Source organism: Oncorhynchus masou, chromosome 26, assembly GCF_036934945.1.
Source record: "Oncorhynchus masou masou isolate Uvic2021 chromosome 26, UVic_Omas_1.1, whole genome shotgun sequence".
Classification (NCBI taxonomy): domain Eukaryota; kingdom Metazoa; phylum Chordata; class Actinopteri; order Salmoniformes; family Salmonidae; genus Oncorhynchus; species Oncorhynchus masou.
In genome coordinates this window covers 25034619-25058180 of record NC_088237.1, presented here as the reverse complement: position 1 = coordinate 25058180, position 23562 = coordinate 25034619, and the positions used below count along the sequence as shown (strand labels likewise).

Below are 23562 nucleotides of genomic sequence, written 5' to 3'. Positions count from 1 at the left end.
ATATGGCTTAAATAAATCTCCCATTTTTCCTGTCATTAATATTATGTCTTCTTTCCTCTGTGTGGGCAGTCCAAACATTCACCTATTAAACCAGGGGTCATTAAGGCTTAAACATGTCCTCTACTCTCCAATGGTGTCCCATATTAATTCCACAGGCCCAGCATGTCTGTTTGTGTGTGTGTCTGCCTCAAGGGGCATCACGTCCACCTACCTCACTCCAAACTCACGTTTCTACTACACACTCATTCTGTGACCTAAATTGTGTGCGTGCGTGCGTGTGCATGTGTGTGTGGAGAGAGAGAAACATAGAGAGGTCATTCCCTCAAGGTCTTCCCTCTCCTCTCTCTTACTGTACTCTCCCTCTCTCTCTCTCCCTCTGTCCAAGCCTCCCTCTGTCCCAGCCTTCCTCTTGAGTTTTCCATGGTACTCTGTGTCCCAGCCTTCCTCTGAGTTTTCCATGTTACTCTGTGTCCCAGCCTTCCTCTTGAGTTTTCCATGGTACTCTGTGTCCCAGCCTTCCTCTGAGTTTTCCATGGTACTCTGTGTCCCAGCCTTCCTCTGTCCCAGCCTTCCTCTGTCCCAGCCTTCCTCTGTCCCAGCCTTCCTCTTGAGTTTTCCATGGTACTATGTGTCCCCGCCTTCCTCTGTCCCAGCCTTCCTCTTGAGTTTTCCATGGTACTCTGTGTCCCAGCCTTCCTCTGTCCCAGCCTTCCTCTTGAGTTTTCCATGGTACTCTGTGTCCCAGCCTTCCTCTGTCCCAGCCTTCCTCTTGAGTTTTCCATGGTACTCTGTGTCCCAGCCTTCCTCTGAGTTTTCCATGGTACTCTGTGTCCCAGCCTTCCTCTGTCCCAGCCTTCCTCTTGAGTTTTCCATGGTACTCTGTGTCCCAGCCTTCCTCTGTCCCAGCCTTCCTCTTGAGTTTTCCATGGTACTCTGTGTCCCAGCCTTCCTCTGAGTTTTCCATGGTACTCTGTGTCCCAGCCTTCCTCTGAGTTTTCCATGGTACTCTGTGTCCCAGCCTTCCTCTGTCCCAGCCTTCCTCTGTCCCAGCCTTCCTCTTGAGTGTTCCATGGTACTCTGTGTCTCAGCCTTCCTCTGAGTTTTCCATGGTACTCTGTGTCCCAGCCTTCCTCTGAGTTTTCCATGGTACTCTGTGTCCCAGCCTTCCTCTGAGTTTTCCATGGTACTCTCTGTCTCAGCCTTCACCTGTCTCAGCCTTCATCTGTCCCAGCCTTCCTCTGTCTCAGCCTTCATCTGTCCCAGCCTTCCTCTGTCCCATCCTTCCTCTTGAGTTTTCCATGGTACTCTGTGTCCCAGCCTTCCTCTGTCCCAGCCTTCCTCTTGAGTTTTTCCATGGTACTCTCTGTCCCAGCCTTCCTCTGTCCCAGCCTTCCTCTTGAGTTTTCCATGGTAATCTGTGTCCCAGCCTTCCTCTGTTCCAGCCTTTCTCTGTCCCAGCCTTCCTCTTGAGTTTTCCATGGTACTCTGTGTCCCAGCCTTCCTCTGTCTCAGCCTTCATCTGTCCCAGCCTTCCTCTTGAGTTTTCCATGGTACTCTGTGTCTCAGCCTTCCTCTGACTCAGCCTTCCTCTGACTCAGCCTTCCTCTGAGTTTTCCATGGTACTCTGTGTCCCAGCCTTCCTCTGACTCAGCCTTCCTCTGAGTTTTCCATGGTACTCTGTGTCCCAGCCTTCCTCTGTCTCAGCCTTCATCTGTCCCAGCCTTCCTCTTGAGTTTTCCATGGTACTCTGTGTCTCAGCCTTCCCCTGTCCCAGCCTTCCTCTGTCCCAGCCTTCCTCTGTCCCAGCCTTCCTCTGAGTTTTCCATGGTACTCTGTGTCCCAGCCTTCCTCTGTCCCAGCCTTCCTCTGAGTTGTCCATGGTACTCTGTGTCCCAGCCTTCCTCTGTCCCAGCCTTCCTCTTGAGTTTTCCATGGTAATCTGTGTCTCAGCCTTCCTCTGTCCCAGCCTTCCTCTTGAGTTTTCCATGGTACTCTGTGTCCCAGCCTTCCTCTGTCTCAGCCTTCCTCTGAGTTTTCCATGGTACTCTGTGTCCCAGCCTTCCATGGTATTCTGTGTCCCAGCCTTCCTCTGTCTCAGCCTTCCTCTGAGTTTTCCAAGGTACTCTGTGTCCCAGCCTTCCTCTGAGTTTTCCATGGTACTCTGTGTCCCAGCCTTCCTCTGAGTTTTCCATGGTACTCTGTGTCCCAGCCTTCATCTGTCCCAGCCTTCCTCTGTCCCAGCCTTCCTCTGTCCCAGCCTTCCTCTTGAGTTTTCCATGGTACTATGTGTCCCCGCCTTCCTCTGTCCCAGCCTTCCTCTTGAGTTTTCCATGGTACTCTGTGTCCCAGCCTTCCTCTGTCCCAGCCTTCCTCTTGAGTTTTCCATGGTACTCTGTGTCCCAGCCTTCCTCTGTCCCAGCCTTCCTCTTGAGTTTTCCATGGTACTCTGTGTCCCAGCCTTCCTCTGAGTTTTCCATGGTACTCTGTGTCCCAGCCTTCCTCTGAGTTTTCCATGGTACTCTGTGTCCCAGCCTTCCTCTGTCCCAGCCTTCCTCTTGAGTTTTCCATGGTACTCTGTGTCCCAGCCTTCCTCTGTCCCAGCCTTCCTCTTGAGTTTTCCATGGTACTCTGTGTCCCAGCCTTCCTCTGAGTTTTCCATGGTACTCTGTGTCCCAGCCTTCCTCTGTCCCAGCCTTCCTCTGTCCCAGCCTTCCTCTTGAGTGTTCCATGGTACTCTGTGTCTCAGCCTTCCTCTGAGTTTTCCATGGTACTCTGTGTCCCAGCCTTCCTCTGAGTTTTCCATGGTACTCTGTGTCCCAGCCTTCCTCTGAGTTTTCCATGGTACTCTGTGTCCCAGCCTTCCTCTGTCCCAGCCTTCCTCTTGAGTGTTCCATGGTACTCTGTGTCCCAGCCTTCCTCTGAGTTTTCCATGGTACTCTCTGTCTCAGCCTTCACCTGTCTCAGCCTTCATCTGTCCCAGCCTTCCTCTGTCTCAGCCTTCATCTGTCCCAGCCTTCCTCTGTCCCATCCTTCCTCTTGAGTTTTCCATGGTACTCTGTGTCCCAGCCTTCCTCTGTCCCAGCCTTCCTCTTGAGTTTTTCCATGGTACTCTCTGTCCCAGCCTTCCTCTGTCCCAGCCTTCCTCTTGAGTTTTCCATGGTAATCTGTGTCCCAGCCTTCCTCTGTTCCAGCCTTTCTCTGTCCCAGCCTTCCTCTTGAGTTTTCCATGGTACTCTGTGTCCCAGCCTTCCTCTGTCTCAGCCTTCATCTGTCCCAGCCTTCCTCTTGAGTTTTCCATGGTACTCTGTGTCTCAGCCTTCCTCTGACTCAGCCTTCCTCTGAGTTTTCCATGGTACTCTGTGTCCCAGCCTTCCATGGTACTCTGTGTCCCAGCCTTCCTCTGTCTCAGCCTTCATCTGTCCCAGCCTTCCTCTTGAGTTTTCCATGGTACTCTGTGTCTCAGCCTTCCCCTGTCCCAGCCTTCCTCTGTCCCAGCCTTCCTCTGTCTCAGCCTTCCTCCTGAGTTGTCCATGGTACTCTGTGTCCCAGCCTTCCTCTGAGTTTTCCATGGTACTCTGTGTCCCAGCCTTCCTCTGTCCCAGCCTTCCTCTGAGTTGTCCATGGTACTCTGTGTCCCAGCCTTCCTCTGACTCAGCCTTCATCTGTCCCAGCCTTCCTCTTGAGTTTTCCATGGTACTCTGTGTCTCAGCCTTCCTCTGACTCAGCCTTCCTCTGACTCAGCCTTCCTCTGAGTTTTCCATGGTACTCTGTGTCCCAGCCTTCCATGGTACTCTGTGTCCCAGCCTTCCTCTGTCTCAGCCTTCATCTGTCCCAGCCTTCCTCTTGAGTTTTCCATGGTACTCTGTGTCTCAGCCTTCCCCTGTCCCAGCCTTCCTCTGTCCCAGCCTTCCTCTGTCTCAGCCTTCCTCCTGAGTTGTCCATGGTACTCTGTGTCCCAGCCTTCCTCTGAGTTTTCCATGGTACTCTGTGTCCCAGCCTTCCTCTGTCCCAGCCTTCCTCTGAGTTGTCCATGGTACTCTGTGTCCCAGCCTTCCTCTGAGTTGTCCATGGTACTCTGTGTCCCAGCCTTCCTCTGTCCCAGCCTTCCTCTTGAGTTTTCCATGGTAATCTGTGTCTCAGCCTTCCTCTGTCCCAGCCTTCCTCTTGAGTTTTCCATGGTACTCTGTGTCCCAGCCTTCCTCTGTCTCAGCCTTCCTCTGAGTTTTCCATGGTACTCTGTGTCCCAGCCTTCCATGGTATTCTGTGTCCCAGCCTTCCTCTGTCTCAGCCTTCCTCTGAGTTTTCCAAGGTACTCTGTGTCCCAGCCTTCCTCTGAGTTTTCCATGGTACTCTGTGTCTCAGCCTTCCTCTGAGTTTTCCATGGTACTCTGTGTCCCAGCCTTCCTCTGAGTTTTCCAAGGTACTCTGTGTCCCAGCCTTCCTCTGAGTTTTCCATGGTACTCTGTGTCCCAGCCTTCCTCTGAGTTTTCCAAGGTACTCTGTGTCCCAGCCTTCCTCTGAGTTTTCCATGGTACTCTGTGTCCCAGCCTTCCTCTGAGTTTTCCATGGTACTCTGTGTCCCTCTGTGCCTGGAAGATGCACCTTTTAACCAACATTCCAATTGAAACTAAATGAAAAGGAATGGATCGAGGTGGGGTTCCACAATCTTTTGGTCTACAGTTATTTGTGGCTGCGTCATCTTGGTTTTTGGAGCAAAATGACAAAAGTAGACTGACTGCCTGAGTGTCTTGACACTTCTGTTATCAGATAGGAGGTTTGTGGAAGTTTGTGTTGACACTGCTGCTATTGTCGTCAGATAGGAAGTTTGCGGTTATCTCTAGCTATTATATCAGGGCTCTGCAGAGAGAGGATTGTGAGTTAGTCCTCGAAGTCGGTGCACATTTAGTTTTTTGCCCAAGCACTACACAGCTGATTCAGATAACCTTCTTATCATCATGTTGGGATCATTTGAAACAGCTGTGTAGTGCTCGGGCAAAAACCACATGCTCCCAGGGGGGCCCCAGGACCCAGTTAAACTGGCTCTCCCTTTCTCCATCTCTTTCTCAGTAACCCTCCATATTTCTCTCTCTCTGTTGATATCCCTCCATATCTCTCTCTCTGTTGGTATCCCTCCATATCTCTCTCTCTGTTGCTATCCCTCCATATCTCTCTCTCTTTGTTGATATTCCTCCATATCTCTCTTTCTTTGTTGATATCCCTCCATATCTCTCTTTCTCTCTCTTTGTTGATATCCCTCCATATATCTCTCTCTCTTTGTTGATATCCCTCAATATCTCTCTTTCTCTCTCTTTGTTTATATCCCTCGATCTCTCTTTCTCTCTTTGTTGATATTCCTCCATATCTCTCTCTCTGTCTCTCTTTGTTGATATCCCTCCATATCTCCCTCTCTGTCTCTCTCTTTGTTGATATCCCTCCATATCTCTCTCTCTTTGTTGATATCCCTCCATATCTCTCTCTTTCTCTCTTTGTTGATATCCCTCCATATCTCTCTCTCTCTCTCTTTGTTGATATCTCTCCTCTCTCTCTCTCTCTCTTTGTTGATATCCCTCTCTCTCTCTCTTTGTTGATATCCCTCTCTCTCTCTGTCTCTCTCTCTTTGTTGATATCTCTGTCTCTCTCTTTGTTGATATCCCTCCATATCTCTCTTTGTTGATATCCCTCCATATCTCTCTTTGTTGATATCCCTCCATCTCTCTCTCTCTTTGTTGATATCCCTCCATATTTCTCTATTTCTCTCTCATTGTTGATATCCCTCCATATCTCTCTCTTTGTTGATATCCCTCCATATCTCTCTCTTTGTTGATATCTCTCCATATCTCTCTCTTTGTTGATATCCCTCCATTTATCTGTCTCTCTCTTTGTTGATATCCCTCCATCTCTCTCTCTCTTTGTTGATATCCCTCCATATTTCTCTATTTCTCTCTCATTGTTGATATCCCTCCATATCTCTCTCTTTGTTGATATCCCTCCATATCTCTCTCTTTGTTGATATCTCTCCATATCTCTCTCTTTGTTGATATCCCTCCATTTATCTGTCTCTCTCTTTGTTGATATCCCTCCATATACAGTGCCTTGCGAAAGTATTCGGCCCCCTTGAACTTTGCGATCTTTTGCCACATTTCAGGCTTCAAACATAAAGATATAAAACTGTATTTTTTTGTGAAGAATCAACAACAAGTGGGACACAATCATGAAGTGGAACGACATTTATTGGATATTTCAAACTTTTTTAACAAATCAAAAACTGAAAAATTGGGCGTGCAAAATTATTCAGCCCCTTTACTTTCAGTGAGGATCTCTGAATGATCCAATGTTGACCTAAATGACTAATGATGATAAATACAATCCACCTGTGTGTAATCAAGTCTCCGTATAAATGCACCTGCACTGTGATAGTCTGAGGTCCGTTAAAAGGGCAGAGAGCATCATGAAGAACAAGGAACACACCAGGCAGGTCCGAGATACTGTTGTGAAGAAGTTTAAAGCCGGATTTGGATACAAAAAGATTTCCCAAGCTTTAAACATCCCAAGGAGCACTGTGCAAGCGATAATATTGAAATGGAAGGAGTATCAGACCACTGCAAATCTACCAAGACCTGGCCGTCCCTCTAAACTTTCAGCTCATACAAGGAGAAGACTGATCAGAGATGCAGCCAAGAGGCCCATGATCACTCTGGATGAACTGCAGAGATCTACAGCTGAGGTGGGAGACTCTGTCCATAGGACAACAATCAGTCGTATATTGCACAAATCTGGCCTTTATGGAATTGTGGCAAGAAGAAAGCCATTTCTTAAAGATATCCATAAAAAGTGTTGTCAAAGTTTGCCACAAGCCACCTGGGAGACACACCGAAGAAGGTGCTCTGGTCAGATGAAACCAAAATTGAACTTTTTGGCAACAATGCAAAACGTTATGTTTGGCGTAAAAGCAACACAGCTCATCACCCTGAACACACCATATCCACTGACAAGCATGGTGGTGGCAGCATCATGGTTTGGGCCGGCTTTTCTTCAGCAGGGACAGGGAAGATGGTTAAAATTGATGGGAAGGTGGATGGAGCCAAATACAGGACCATTATGGAAGAAAACCTGATGGAGTCTGCAAAAGACCTGAGACTGGGACGGAGATTTGTCTTCCAACAAGACAATGATGCAAAATCTACAATGGAATGGTTCAAAAATAAACATATCCAGGTGTTAGAGTGGCCAAGTCAAAGTCCAGACCTGAATCCAATCGAGAATCTGTGGAAAGAACTGAAAACTGCTGTTCACAAATGCTCTCCATCCAACCTCACTGAGCTCGAGCTGTTTTGCAAGGAGGAATGGGAAAAAATGTCAGTCTCTCGATGTGCAAAACTGATAGAGACATACCCCAAGCGACTTACAGCTGTAATCGCAGCAAAAGGTGGCGCTACAAAGTATTAACTTAAGGGGGCTGAATAATTTTGCACGCCCAATTTTTCAGTTTTTGATTTGTTAAAAAAGTTTGAAATATCCAATAAATGTCGTTCCACTTCATGATTGTGTCCCACTTGTTGTTGATTCTTCACAAAAAAATACAGTTTTATATCTTTATGTTTGAAGCCTGAAATGTGGCAAAAGGTCGCAAAGTTCAAGGGGGCTGAATACTTTCGCAAGGCACTGTATCTGTCTCTCTCTTTGTTGATATCCCTCCATATCTCTCTTTGTTGATATCCCTCCATCTCTCTCTCTTTGTTGATATCCCTCCATATCTCTCTCTCTTTTTTGATATCCCTCCATATTTCTCTTTCTCTCTCTTTGTTGATATCCCTCTTTCTCTCTCTCATTGTTGATATCCCTCCATATCTCTCTCTCTTTGTTGATATCCCTCTGTTACGAATCCCTTTTGGCCCGACAGTCTAGGGGGGGATGGTAATGAGACCCGTAACATAACTCATGCAATTTATAATAGTGACAAAGTAAAAGTGTGAACAAAATAACCACGACAACTGAAATCTACCGTCAAACTCAGGGTTTATTGGAAAACACACGGTAATGGGGGGGGAGCAGGAAAAGGGGCTGAGCTGGACCCAAGGAAAGAAACAATAAGTATTCAAAAACACCCCTAAGCTAGACTAGCCTACTTTAACAACAGCTAACTAACTAACCAAAAAATACAGTGGGTGGTCCGCCCAGTTCTAACTAGTGTATTTAACTTCTTGAAACTCCCCATCCCGGATCCGGGATCGTGACTAAAGCCTCAGGCTCATTAGCATAACGCAACGTTAACGATTTCTGAAAATCGCAAATAAAATTAAAATAATGCGTCTGCTCTCAAGCTTAGCCTTTTCTTAACAACACTGTCATCTCAGATTTTCAAAATATGCTTTTGAACCATAGAAATTGACTAATTTGTGTAAGAGTATGCAAAGCTAGCATAGCATTTTGTGTAGCAAGTAGCACGCAACATTTTCACAAAAACCAGATAACCAAATAAATAAAATCATTTACCTTTGAAGAGCTTCTGATGTTTTCAATGAGGAGACTCTCAGTCACATACCAAATGCGCAGTGTTTCCTGAAAGCGTCTGTGTGTAGGAGAAATCGTTCCGTTTTCTACATTGCGTCTGGCTACCGAAACGAACCGAAAATGCAGTCACCTACAACGTAAAACTTTTTCCGGATTAACTACATAATATCGACCGAAACATGGCAAACGTTGTTTGGAATCAGTCCTCAAGGTGTTTTTTCACATATCTCTTCATTGACATGCAGTTCGTGGATGCTTGCTTTACTCTCTGTATCGTATGGAAAAATACTGGCAGGTGACTTTTGCGCACCAATTTCGGCGCAGGACACCGGGCGGACACGTGGTAAATGTGGTCTCTTATGGTCAATCTTCCAATGATCTGCTTACAAATACGTCACAATGCTGCAGACACCTTGGGGAAACGACAGAAAGGGCAGACTTACTCCTCTCGCGTTCACAGCCATATAAGGAGACGATGGAAAACAGAGCCTCAAAAATCCTTGTCATTTCCTGGATGCCATCTCATCTTGGTTTTGCCTGAAGCTCACGTTATAGGGCACGCACAGAGAAGATCTTTGTATTTCTGGACACGTCAGAGTGTTTTCTTTCGAACGGTAGCAATTATATGCATAGTCGAGCATCTTTTTGTGACAAAATATCTTGTTTAAAACGGGAACGTTTTTCATCCAAAAATGAAATAGCATCAACAGGTTAACAAAGTTTACCTACGGGTAGTGTATGCCCATTGGCGACTTTTCTTGGTTCCCCCTTTTCCCACCAGCAAACAAACACCATAACCAAAAACAATACTCACAGGTGAGGACAAAATGATATGGAGGTGCTCAAACAAAAGAGAGGTCAATACATAAAGAGAGTGAAACACAGAGACCTACAGACATGGCATTTACAGAGAGATTGAGCTCCACAGCAAACAACTGACAGGGTTTTTAAACAAAGGGAAAGGAACAGTGATTGGGTAGGAAACAGGAGGAGGTGTGTCTTCTGATTGATGATTGGGGAGTGATGATTTTCACCTGTGAGGGGAGAAGGAGAGAAAAGAAACACACACACAGGATACTTGTATCCGTAACACCCTCCATATCGCTCTCTGTCTCTCTCTTTGTGGATATCCCTCCATATCGCTCTCTCTCTCTTTGTTGATATCCCTCCATATCGCTCTCTTTCTCTCTTTGTTGATATCACTCTCTTTCTCTCTGTTGATATCCCTCCATATCACTCTTTCTCTCTGTTGGTATCCCTCCATATCACTCTCTTTCTCTCTGTTGGTATCCCTCCATATCGCCCTTTCTCTCTGTTGATATCCCTCCATATCACTCTTTCTCTCTGTTGATATCCCTCCATATCACTCTCTCTCTTTGTTGGTATCCCTCTATCACTCCCTCTCTTTGTTGATATCACTCTCTCTCTCTTTGTTAATATCCCTCCATATCACTCTCTCTCTTTGTTGATATCCCTCCATATCACTCTCTCTTTGTTGATATCCCTCCATATCACTCTTTCTCTCTGTTGGTATCCCTCCATATCACTCTCTCTCTTTGTTGATATCCCTCCATATCACTCTCTCTCTTTGTTAATATCCCTCCATATCACTCTCTCTCTTTGTTGATATCCCTCCATATCACTCTCTCTCTCTCTTTGTTGATATCCCTCCATATCACTCTTTCTCTCTGTTGGTATCCCTCCATATCACTCTCTCTCTTTGTTGATATCCCTCCATATCACTCTCTCTCTTTGTTGATATCCCTCCATATCACTCTCTCTTTGTTGGTATCCCTCCATATTGCTCTCTTTCTCTCCTTGTTGATATCCATCCATCTCTTTCTCTCTCTTTGTTGATATCCCTCCAGAGAGAGTGTTATGGAGGGATATCAACAGAGAGAAAGAGAGTGATATGGAGTAGTTAAGCGAGGTCTTTCTTTTGTGGATGAAAGAAGTTCTAATTGAGGTGAAACAGTGTTTCTTTGTTGCGCTCTTTGATTCTGTTGAGGATGCATCACATCCAAGCTCTGCATGGTGCAATAAAGGCCTGTTAAAACCTGTCTCTGTCTCTCTCTACCTCTCTCTCTCTACTCTCTCCCCCTCTACTCTCTCTACCTACTCTCTCTCTCTACCTCTCTCTCTCTACCTCTCTCTCTACCTCTCTCTCTCTCTCTACCCCTCTCTCTCTCTACCTGGTAGTTTGGTGGATGGGACTACCAGCTCTCTGTAACCTAGAGGGCAACCAGTGGGTCTGTCTCCTCTATACCAGGTTTCTTGCAGGATGACAATGTCTGTATTACCGTTTTCTTTGGTGAAGTCTGGGTTTCTGCTCTTTAGGCCAAAGGCAGATGACCTCAGGCCTTGGATATTCCAGGATGATATAGTGAAGGCTTTTTGTTCCAGAGTGTCCAATGTTGTTGGTCGTGGTTTGGCCTCAGGCCAGTAAGTGTGAGCAGAGCTTGCTGAGCATCTGGTACATGCCATTGGCTTGGGCGAGTGTGAGAGTGGGGGCTGGGACTGTTTGCCCACTCACTACCTGGGCGTATGTGTGGCTTCCATGTTGAGGCCCTCTTTGCGTGGTGGGGTGCATGGGGTGGGCAGGAGTGGCATAGGTCTGATTTGAGGGGACCTAAATGGGGTGTGGGCATGGTTGATGTGAGGGGGTGTTGATTGGTTGGGTGTGGATGTGTCTGGGTGTGCTGTGGTCTGGATGTAATTCCTCTTGGCGTGGGTCCTCTATGTGTAGGTCCAGGGGGGGGTCCTGCAGGTCTGGGAGGGTGTCTCGCTGGTCTGGGTGGGGTGTCTATTGATCTGTTGCTCCTGTGTGAAGTGTTGTGGATACGTTTGAGAGCGATGTCCTTTAGAGTTTGGGCAAAGGTGGGCACTGCTGCCTTGTAGAGGTGGACCTGGTCAGAGGCTGTTCAAGTCCAGGGTGGAGTGGTGGGCCAGGAAAACATTTGGTTTTGAGGCACAGTCACGGGAAATACTTGCGTTTACCCGCTGTATTGTGGCAGGGTGGAAGTCTTTTCGTGGTAGCAGGGTGGAGATAACCAATTGTGCGTTGGGGAAAGTAGAAGAAGCCTTTTCAATCACTCCCTTCAGTGCTGTGGCCACCCTTTCCTGCTGTGCTCTCAGGTCGTTTGTGCCTGTGTGTATTATTATGTGGCTGGGTGAGCCTAGTTGGTCCTCAGCCAGAAGGTCGAGGGCGCGCTGGGTGTTTGGACACCAGAGTTTAGACACACTGTGTTTGGGAAGAATTTTTTTTTTCTTCTATATATTTCCCATTTGAGTCCATAAGTAGTACAATCTGTGTCTTGTGCTTGTCCTCAGTGGGTGTGGGGGGGGTTGTCAGAAGGGCTATCAGGGTGGCTGACAGGGGGGGTGCTCAGAGGGGGTGAGAGCCGCTGGGCTTGGGGTTCTTCATTTGTCTGTTCTGCTGTGATGTCGACTCTGGTGTGGACCGTTCTGCTGGGTTCTCTGTGGGGGTGGCTACCTCTCTAGTGGGTTGTTCTCTGTCACACACCGTCCCCCTCAACCTCTCCTCCGTCCCCCTCAACCTCTCCTCCATCCCCCTCAACCTCTCCTCCACCAGCAGTCTGATCCTCTCCTCGAGAGCTCTGTTCGTTTCCTGATCCTGCTCTTTCTCCTGTTGAAGTTGTCTCACAACTGTCCAGAGTGCAGATATGTCTCTCTCCAGCATTCCGGGTCTGGTTAAGGGGGTGTTTTTGTGCTGGACTGTTGTCTGGGTCTGTGCTGACTGAAGTGTAATCACCTGCTGTTCCAGCTCCACCTGCCTTACCTCCAGCTGGGTGAATGTGTCCTTCATTTCAATGAGGGAGTGGAGTGGTAATCTGTGCTGAGAGGTTGACTCTCCGCTGGGGGTTGCTGGTCTGTGGGGTTACATAATGAAGAGGTCTGGTCTGACCCGCTCGGGTTGGGGGTATCTTTATCAAGGGAGAGCTTCTCCTGCTGGGCTAATTCTTTGATTAGGTTAAAGTCCAGCTGAAACTGTTTGGGGTTACCCTGTACCATTACTGTTCCGGACTTATAGATATTTATATTACCTGACTCAGTCCTCGTTATCAAGTATTCTGATAACCCCCCCTCTCTTAACAAAGGGGTAGTGTGCTACTATAGCACTGTGCCATGCCAGGGGATGGTTTGTGTGGAAGATAAGGTTGCTGATGTTCCCATTTATGTAATAGTCAGCAAAAAGTGTCTCTTGATTTTCCATAAGGAGCTTCATTTTGTAGTCTTTTCTTGCTTTATCATTCTTGCAATGCACAGGGTTCTGTATTTTAATTACCTCTGAACAGCGGGAGGGAGCTTCTAAGGCCTCTCCATTTGGTTACATTTACATTTAAGTCATTTAGCAGACGCTCTTATCCAGAGCGACTTACAAATTGGTGAATTCACCTTCTGACATCCAGTGGAACAGCCACTTTACAATAGTGCATCTAAATCATTTAAGGGGGGTGAGAAGGATTACTTTATCCTATCCTAGGTATTCCTTGAAGAGGTGGGGTTTCAGGTGTCTCCGGAAGGTGGTGATTGACTCCGCTGTCCTGGCGTCGTGAGGGAGTTTGTTCCACCATTGGGGGCCAGAGCAGCGAACAGTTTTGACTGGGCTGAGCGGGAACTGTACTCCCTCAGTGGTAGGGAGGCGAGCAGGCCAGAGGTGGATGAACGCAGTGCCCTTGTTTGGGTGTAGGGCCTGATCAGAGCCTGGAGGTACTGCGGTGCCGTTCCCCTCACAGCTCCGTAGGCAAGCACCATGGTCTTGTAGCGGATGCGAGCTTCAACTGGAAGCCAGTGGAGAGAGCGGAGGAGCGGGGTGACGTGAGAGAACTTGGGAAGGTTGAACACCAGACGGGCTGCGGCGTTCTGGATGAGTTGTAGGGGTTTAATGGCACAGGCAGGGAGCCCAGCCAACAGCGAGTTGCAGTAATCCAGACGGGAGATGACAAGTGCCTGGATTAGGACTTGCGCCGCTTCCTGTGTGAGGCAGGGTCGTACTCTGCGGATGTTGTAGAGCATGAACCTACAGGAACGGGCCACCGCCTTGATGTTAGTTGAGAACGACAGGGTGTTGTCCAGGATCACGCCAAGGTTCTTAGCGCTCTGGGAGGAGGACACAATGGAGTTGTCAACCGTGATGGCGAGATCATGGAACGGGCAGTCCTTCCCCGGGAGGAAGAGCAGCTCCGTCTTGCCGAGGTTCAGCTTGAGGTGGTGATCCGTCATCCACACTGATATGTCTGCCAGACATGCAGAGATGCGATTCGCCACCTGGTCATCAGAAGGGGAAAGGAGAAGATTAATTGTGTGTCGTCTGCATAGCAATGATAGGAGAGACCATGTGAGGTTATGACAGAGCCAAGTGACTTGGTGTATAGCGAGAATAGGAGAGGGCCTAGAACAGAGCCCTGGGGGACACCAGTGGTGAGAGCGCGTGGCGAGGAGACAGATTCTCGCCACGCCACCTGGTAGGAGCGACCTGTCAGGTAGGACGCAATCCAAGCGTGGGCCGCGCCGGAGATGCCCACCTCGGAGAGGGTGGAGAGGAGGATCTGATGGTTCACAGTATCGAAGGCAGCCGATAGGTCTAGAAGGATGAGAGCAGAGGAGAGAGAGTTAGCTTTAGCAGTGCGGAGCGCCTCCGTGATACAGAGAAGAGCAGTCTCAGTTGAATGACTAGTCTTGAAACCTGACTGATTTGGATCAAGAAGGTCATTCTGAGAGAGATAGCGGGAGAGCTGGCCAAGGACGGCACGTTCAAGAGTTTTGGAGAGAAAAGAAAGAAGGGATACTGGTCTGTAGTTGTTGACATCGGAGGGGTCGAGTGTAGGTTTTTTCAGAAGGGGTGCAACTCTCGCTCTCTTGAAGACGGAAGGGACGTAGCCAGCGGTCAGGGATGAGTTGATGAGCGAGGTGAGGTAAGGGAGAAGGTCTCCGGAAATGGTCTGGAGAAGAGAGGAGGGGATAGGGTCAAGCGGGCAGGTTGTTGGGCGGCCGGCCGTCACAAGAAGCGAGATTTCATCTGGAGAGAGAGGGAGAAAGAGGTCAGAGCACAGGGTAGGGCAGTGTGAGCAGAACCAGCGGTGTCGTTTGACTTAGCAAACGAGGATCGGATGTCGTCGACCTTCTTTTCAAAATGGTTGACGAAGTCATCTGCAGAGAGGGAGGAGGAGGGGGGGGAGGAGGATTCAGGAGGGAGGAGAAGGTGGCAAAGAGCTTCCTAGGGTTAGAGGCTGATGCTTGGAATTTAGAGTGGTAGAAAGTGGCTTTAGCAGCAGAGACAGAGGAGGAAAATGTAGAGAGGAGGGAGTGGAAGGATGCCAGGTCTGCAGGGAGGCGAGTTTTCCTCCATTTCCGCTCGGCTGCCCGGAGCACTGTTCTGTGAGCTCGCAATGAGTCGTCGAGCCACGGAGCGGGAGGGGAGGACCGAGCCGGCCTGGAGGATAGGGGACATAGAGAGTCAAAGGATGCAGAAAGGGAAGAGAGGAGGGTTGAGGAGGCAGAATCAGGAGATAGGTTGGAGTAGGTATGAGCAGAGGGAAGAGATGATAGGATGGAAGAGGAGAGAGTAGCGGGGGAGAGAGAGCGAAGGTTGGGACGGCGCGATACCATCCGAGTAGGGGCAGTGTGGGAAGTGTTGGATGAGAGCGAGAGGGAAAAGGATACAAGGTAGTGGTCGGAGACTTGGAGGGGAGTTGCCATGAGGTTAGTGGAAGAACAGCATCTAGTAAAGATGAGGTCGAGCGTATTGCCTGCCTTGTGAGTAGGGGGGGAAGGTGAGAGGGTGAGGTCAAAAGAGGAGAGGAGTGGAAAGGAGGCAGAGAGGAATGAGTCAAAGGTAGACGTGGGGAGGTTAAAGTCGCCCAGGACTGTGAGAGGTGAGCCGTCCTCAGGAAAGGAGCTTATCAAGGCATCAAGCTCATTGATGAACTCTCCGAGGGAACCTGGAGGGCGATAAATGATAAGGATGTTAAGCTTGAAAGGGCTGGTAACTGTGACAGCATGGAATTCAAAGGAGGCGATAGACAGATGGGTAAGGGGAGAAAGAGAGAATGACCACTTGGGAGAGATGAGGATCCCGGTGCCGCCACCCCGCTGACCAGAAGCTCTCGGGGTGTGCGAGAACACGTGGGCGGACGAAGAGAGAGCAGTAGGAGTAGCAGTGTTATCTGTGGTGATCCATGTTTCCGTCAGTGCCAAGAAGTCGAGGGACTGGAGGGAGGCATAGGCTGAGATGAACTCTGCCTTGTTGGCCGCAGTTTGGCAGTTCCAGAGGCTACCGGAGACCTGGAACTCCACGTGGGTCGTGCGCGCTGGGACCACCAGATTAGGGTGGCCGCGGCCACGCGGTGTGGAGCGTTTGTATGGTCTGTGCAGAGAGGAGAGAACAGGGATAGATAGACACATAGTTGACAGGCTACAGAAGAGGCTAGGCTAATGCAAAGGAGATTGGAATGACAAGTGGACTACACATCTCGAATGTTCAGAAAGATAAGCTTACGTAGCAAGAATCTTATTGACTAAAATGATTGAAATGATACAGTACTGCTGGAGTAGGCTAGCTGGCAGTGGCTGCGTTGTTGACACTACATTACATTTACGTCATTTAGCAGACGCTCTTATCCACTACACTAATCAAGTCGTTCCGTCGAGTGTAATAGTTTCTACAGTGCTGCTATTCGGGGGCTAGCTGGCTAGCTAGCAGTGTTGATTACGTTACGTTATGTTAAAAGAACGACAATAGCTGGCTAGCTAACCTAGAAAATCGCTCTAGACTACACAATTGTCTTTGATACAAAGACGGCTATGTAGCTAGCTAGCTACGATCAAACAAATCAAACCGTTGTACTGTAATGAAGTGAAATGAAAATGTGATACTACCTGTGGAGCGAAGCGGAATGTTGACCGGGTTGTTGAAGTTTAATTCGGTAGACGTTGGCTAGCTGTTGGCTAGCTAGCTAGCAGTATCTCCTACGTTAAGGACGACAAATAGCTGGCTAGCTAACCTCGGTAAATTAAGATAATCTCTCTAAGTCTACACACTCTAAACTACACAATTATCTTGGATACGAAGACAGCAAAGACAACTATGTAGCTAGCTAACACTACACTAATCGAGTCGTTCAGTTGAGTCTAATAGTTTCTACAGTGCTAGTAGACGGTAGACGTTAGCTAGCTGCTGGGCAGATAGCAGTGTAGACTACGTTAGGACGACGAAATACGATAATTACGCAATTATCTTTGATACAAAGACGGCTATGTAGCTAGCTAAGAAGAAATTGCTAAGATTAGACAAATCAAACCGTTGTACTATCATGAAATGTAATGGAAATGTAATGAAAAGTTATACTACCTGCGGACCGAAGTGTAGATGCGACCGCTCGCTCCAACCCGGAACCGGAAGTTGGGGTAGACTGTGTGACTCTCCTGCCATTGTTGGGCTAATGGGCTTTGACACCTCTCACTTGACACGTCAGTTCTAGTTGAAGATGTATCAAGCTTGGTAGAATTATGTTAGAATTCAGTCCTTATAAAGTAATGTTGTGTATTTTTCTTATTTGCTTTTGGAGATAAAATATAGTTTCAGACTAAACATTACTCACTCAGTTCCAGGTTGGATGGTGTTTTCAGGTTTCTGTTGTTTTCCAGAGAATTTGCTGCATAGAGTAATACATTTTGGTAGTTGTGAACCTTCCAGGTGATTCCGTAATTCCGTCCAAAATCAGGTTGTAGGTTTTAAGTTTTGATTTGAAGTGGGGGTTATGTTGTAAAGGGTAGAATCCAGTATGTGTTCCTGACAAAAAAATCCAAGTTTATCTAACTCCTAATCTATCTTTTTTAAAGAAAATGCTGAAAAATGCAGGAGCTCATCTGACCTCTGCTCTCTCTCTCTACCTCTCTCTCTCTACTTCTCTCTTTCTACCTCTCTACCTCTTTCTACCTCTCTACCTCTCTCTACCTCTTTCTCTCTACCTCTCTCTCTACCTCTCTCTCTTTCTCTACCTCTCTCTCTCTTTCTCTACCTCTCTATCTCTTTCTCTACCTCTCTATCTCTCCCTCTACCTCTCTCTCTTTCTCTATCTCTCCCTCTACCTCTCTACCTCTCTATCTCTCCCTCTACCTCTCTACCTCTCTCTCTACCTCTCTCTCTACCTCTCTCTCTACCTCTCTCTACCTCTCTCTACCTCTCTACCTCTCTCTCTCTCTACCTCTCTACCTCTCTCTCTTCCTCTCTACCTCTCTCTCTCTACCTCTCTCTTTCTACCTCTCTCTCGCTCTACCTCTCTCTACCTCTCTACCTCTCTCTCTCTCTACCTCTCTCTCTCTCTACCTCTCTCTCTTCCTCTCTACCTCTCTACCTCTATCTACCTCTCTCTTCCTCTCTACCTCTCTCTTCCTCTCTACCTCTCTCTCTACCTCTCTCTCTCTACCTCTCTTTCTACCTCTACCTCTTTCTACCTCTCTCTACCCCTCTCTCTCTACCTCTCTCTCTCTACCTCTCTCTCTCTACCTCTCTCTCTCTCTCTCTACCTCTCTCTACCTCTCTCTCTCTACCTCTCTACCTCTCTCTCTTTCTCGCTCTACCTCTCTCTACCTCTCTTTCTCCCTACCTCTCTCTCGACCTCTCTCTCTACCTCTCTCTCTACCTCTCTCTCTCTCTCTACTTCTCTACCTCCACAGAGGGAGATAGTGCCGTCCACGCGCCTGGCTGTCATTCCCCCGGCCTTCAGCACTCGGACCCTGGCTGCACAAGCCACTGAGTACACCTTCGCTTACATCCAGGTCCCACAAGACGTAAGTTTTGTACACACAGACACATACATACAGTGGCTTGCGAAAGTATTCCCCCCTTGGCATTTTTCCTATTTTGTTGCCTTACAACCTGGAATTAAAATATATTTTTTGGGAGGTTTCTATCATTTGATTTACACAACATACCTACCACTTGAAGATGCAAAATATTTTGTTTTATGAAACAAACAAAAAATAAAACAAAAAGGCAATACTTTGTAGACCCACCTTTTGCAGAAATTACAGCTGCAAGTCTCTTATGTGTCTATAAGCTTGGCACATCTAGCCACTGGGATTTTTTGTCCCATTCTTCAAGGCAAAACTGCTCCAGCTCCTTCAAGTTGGATGGGTTTTGCTGATGTACAGCAGTCTTTAAGTCATACCACAGATTCTCAATTGGATGGAGGTCTGGGCTTTGACTAGACCATTCCAAGACATTTAAATGTTTCCCCATAAACTACTTGAGTGTTGCTTTAGCACTATGCTTAGGGTCATTGTCCTGAACCTCCGTCCCAGTCTCAAATCTCTGGAAGACTGAAACAGGTTTTCCTTCAGAATTTCCCTGTATTTATTGCCATCCATCATTCCTTCAGTTGTGACCAGTCCCCAGTCCCTGTGGATGAACAACATCCCCATGATGCTGCCACCACCACTGTGTGTTCTTGAAGAATGTTTGAAATAAGTCTGTTTTTTTTTTCATTTCACTTCACCAATTTGGACTAGTTTGTGTATGTCCATTTGGACTAGTTTGTGTGTCCATTTGGACTAGTTTGTGTGTCCATTTCATGAAATACAAATAAAAATCTATTTCAATTACAGGTTGTATTGCAACATAACAGGAAAAATGCCAAAGAGGGATGAATACTTTTGCATGGCACTGTACATACACACATGCATACATACAGTGCCTTGCGAAAGTATTCGGCCCCCTTGAACTTTGCGAACTTTTGCCACATTTCAGGCTTCAAACATAAAGATATAAAACTGTATTTTTTTGTGAAGAATCAACACCAAGTGGGACACAATCATGAAGTGGAACGACATTTATTGGATATTTCAAACTTTTTTAACAAATCAAAAACTGAAAAATTGGGCGTGCAAAATTATTCAGCCCCCTTAAGTTAATACTTTGTAGCGCCACCTTTTGCTGCGATTACAGCTGTAAGTCGCTTGGGGTATGTCTCTATCAGTTTTGCACATCGAGAGACTGACATTTTTTCCCATTCCTCCTTGCATAACAGCTCGAGCTCAGTGAGGTTGGATGGAGAGCATTTGTGAACAGCAGTTTTCAGTTCTTTCCACAGATTCTCGATTGGATTCAGGTCTGGACTTTGACTTGGCCATTCTAACACCTGGATATGTTTATTTTTGAACCATTCCATTGTAGATTTTGCTTTATGTTTTGGATCCTTGTCTTGTTGGAAGACAAATCTCCGTCCCAGTCTCAGGTCTTTTGCAGACTCCATCAGGTTTTCTTCCAGAATGGTCCTGTATTTGGCTCCATCCATCTTCCCATCAATTTTAACCATCTTCCCTGTCCCTGCTGAAGAAAAGCAGGGCCAAACCATGATGCTGCCACCACCATGTTTGACAGTGGGGATGGTGATGAGCTGTGTTGCTTTTACGCCAAACATAACGTTTTGCATTGTTGCCAAAAAGTTCAATTTTGGTTTCATCTGACCAGAGCACCTTCTTCCACATGTTTGGTGTGTCTCCCAGGTGGCTTGTGGCAAACTTTAAACGACACTTTTTATGGATATCTTTAAGAAATGGCTTTCTTCTTGCCACTCTTCCATAAAGGCCAGATTTGTGCAATATACGACTGATTGTTGTCCTATGGACAGAGTCTCCCACCTCAGCTGTAGATCTCTGCAGTTCATCCAGAGTGATCATGGGCCTCTTGGCTGCATCTCTGATCAGTCTTCTCCTTGTATGAGCTGAAAGTTTAGAGGGACGGCCAGGTCTTGGTAGATTTGCAGTGGTCTGATACTCCTTCCATTTCAATATTATCGCTTGCACAGTGCTCCTTGGGATGTTTAAAGCTTGGGAAATCTTTTTGTATCCAAATTTGGCTTTAAACTTCTTCACAACAGTATCTCGGACCTGCCTGGTGTGTTCCTTGTTCTTCATGATCCTCTCTGCGCTTTTAACGGACCTCTGAGACTATCACAGTGCAGGTGCATTTATACGGAGACTGGATTACACACAGGTGGATTGTATTTATCATCATTAGTCATTTAGGTCAACATTGGATCATTCCGAGATCCTCACTGAACTTCTGGAGAGAGTTTGCTGCACTGAAAGTAAAGGGGCTGAATAATTTTGCACGCCCAATTTTTCAGTTTTTGATTTGTTAAAAAAGTTTGAAATATCCAATAAATGTCGTTCCACTTCATGATTGTGTCCCACTTGTTGTTGATTCTTCACAAAAAAATACAGTTTTATATCTTTATGTTTGAAGCCTGAAATGTGGCAAAAGGTCGCAAAGTTCAAGGGGGCCGAATACTTTCGCAAGGCACTGTATGTGCATACATACACACATACATATATGCACGGGTTATGGTAGTGTGTGTGTATATATATACAGTGGGCTCCAAAATTACTGGCACCCCTGACTGGCAATGCGCAAATAATGCTTACACAAATATAAACAATATAATTATAGAGGGAAACTCAAAATACCAACATGTGAGATACAATACTTTATTAATGTTTCAATGGAACCAACCAAAATTTATTGATTTAATTAAAAATCAATGTCCTCCAAATCATGGTTTCACAATTAATGGCACCCTTAAAGATTATTGTAAATAACATCTACCAAAATTAAACAACTAATTAAATTCCACTTATTTAAGTTTGTCTACATCTTAAGGAACTATATTGAGCCATTACATCACTTCCTGTTTCAATAGGGTATAGAAATGTGGTAACACACATGCAATATCCTGCTGTCATCCAACACCTTGAAGAAAAGAAAATAACTGGCAGTTGAAAAAGAGACAGATGGTCATAGACCTTCATAAATCTGGTAATGGCTACAAGATCCACAAACGATTGAATATAACACTGAGTACTGTCAGGGCGATTATTAAAAATGCAAAAGATATGGAACTGTTGAAAACCTCATGGGTAGAGGACGCAAATGTATTTTTCCCACCAATATAGGGAGAAAGATGGTGAGAGAAGCAACAAAAACCCCAACAATCACTGTGAAGGAATTGCAGGCCTTGGTGGCGTCTTTGGTTCACCAGGTTTCAAAAAGCACCATCAGACACCACCTCCACAACCACAGGCTCTTTGGAAGGGTTGCCAGAAGAAAGCCCCATCAGACACCACCTCCACAACCACAGGCTCTTTGGAAGGGTTGCCAGAAGAAATCACCATCAGACACCACCTCCACAACCACATGCTCTTTGGAAGGGTTGCCAGAAGAAAGCCCCATCAGACACCACCTCCACAACCACAGGCTCTTTGGAAGGGTTGCCAGAAGAAAGCCCCATCAGACACCACCTCTACAACCACAGGCTCTTTGGAAGGGTTGCCAGAAGAAAGACCCATCAGACACCACCTCCACAACCACAGGCTCTTTGGAAGGGTTGCCAGAAGAAAGCCCCATCAGACACCACCTCTACAACCACAGGCTCTTTGGAAGGGTTGCCAGAAGAAAGACCCATCAGACACCACCTCCACAACCACAGGCTCTTTGGAAGGGTTGCCAGAAGAAAGCCCCATCAGACACCACCTCTACAACCACAGGCTCTTTGGAAGGGTTGCCAGAAGAAAGACCCATCAGACACCACCTCCACAACCACAGGCTCTTTGGAAGGGTTGCCAGAAGAAAGCCCCATCAGACACCACCTCCACAACCACAGGCTCTTTGGAAGGGTTGCCAGAAGAAAGACCCATCAGACACCACCTCCACAACCACAGGCTCTTTGGAAGGGTTGCCAGAAGAAAGCCCCATCAGACACCACCTCCACAACCACAGGCTCTTTGGAAGGGTTGCCAGATGAAAGCCCCATCAGACACCACCTCCACAACCACAGGCTCTTTGGAAGGGTTGCCAGAAGAAAGCCCCATCAGACACCACCTCCACAACCACAGGCTCTTTGGAAGGGTTGCCAGAAGAAAGCCCCATCAGACACCACCTCCACAACCACAGGCTCTTTGGAAGGGTTGCCAGAAGAAAGCCCCATCAGACACCACCTCTACAACCACAGGCTCTTTGGAAGGGTTGCCAGAAGAAAGCCCCATCAGACACCACCTCCACAACCACAGGCTCTTTGGAAGGGTTGCCAGAAGAAAGCCCTTTCTGACCCCAAGACACAGACGCAAGCGCTTGGAGTTTGCCAAACATCATTTAAATTATGACTGGAAGAAGGTGTTCTGGCCAGATTAGATAACAGCACCGGCATGTTTGACGTCGAAACAGAGATGCATACAAGGAGAGGCACCTCATACCCATGGTGAAATATGTAGGGGGTCAGTGATGTTTTGGGGCTGTTTTAATTCCAGAGGTCCAGGGGTGCTGGTTAAGAATGATGGCATAATAAATTCTACCAATTACCAGGCAATTTTGGCTGACAATCTGGTGGCCTCTGCCAGAGGGCTGGGACTTGGCCGTAGGTGGACTTTCCAACAAGACAATGACCCGAAACATACCTTAAGATCCACACAGAAATGGTTCTGTGACAACAAAATCAATGTTCTGCCATGGCCATCTCAGTCACTGGACCTCAATCCAATGGAAAACCTGTGGGCTGAGTGGAAGAGGGCAGTTGATAAGTGCAAACCCAAGAATGTGAAGGATCTTGAAAGGATCTGCATAGAGGAATGGTTCAAAAATCCCTCCAAATGTGTTTCTTAACCTGGTCAAACATTACAGGAAAAGACTCCATGCTGTTATCCTTGCCAGAAGTGGTTGCACTAAGTACTAAATGAGGAGTGCCGATAATTATGAAACCTTGATTTTGGTTCAATTTATTTTGTATTAAGTAATTGTATGATTTTGGTTGGTTCCATTGAAACATTAATAAGGTATTAATTAGTATTTATAAGTATTTATCACGTTGGTATTTTGAGTTTCTCTAATTATATTTTTTTTAAGTATTGTTTGTGCATTGCCAGTCAGGGGTGTCAGTAATGTTGGAGCCCACTGTATACAGTGGGGAGAACAAGTATTTGATTCACTGCCGATTTTGCAGTTTTTCCTGATCAAATACTTATGTCATGCAATAA

At 46.8% G+C, this 23562-nt stretch overlaps 1 protein-coding gene across 1 annotated transcript in view; it reads left to right on the top strand.

Annotated features, from left to right (window-relative positions):
- LOC135515092 (staphylococcal nuclease domain-containing protein 1-like) overlaps positions 1-23562 on the top strand; it is a 335980-nt gene that overhangs the window by 266779 nt on the left and 45639 nt on the right. Inside the window, exon 12 of the mRNA XM_064938925.1 lies at positions 18211-18324. Within this exon, the coding sequence (XP_064794997.1) occupies positions 18211-18324 (114 nt within the window). The remainder of the gene's footprint in view (positions 1-18210; positions 18325-23562) is intronic.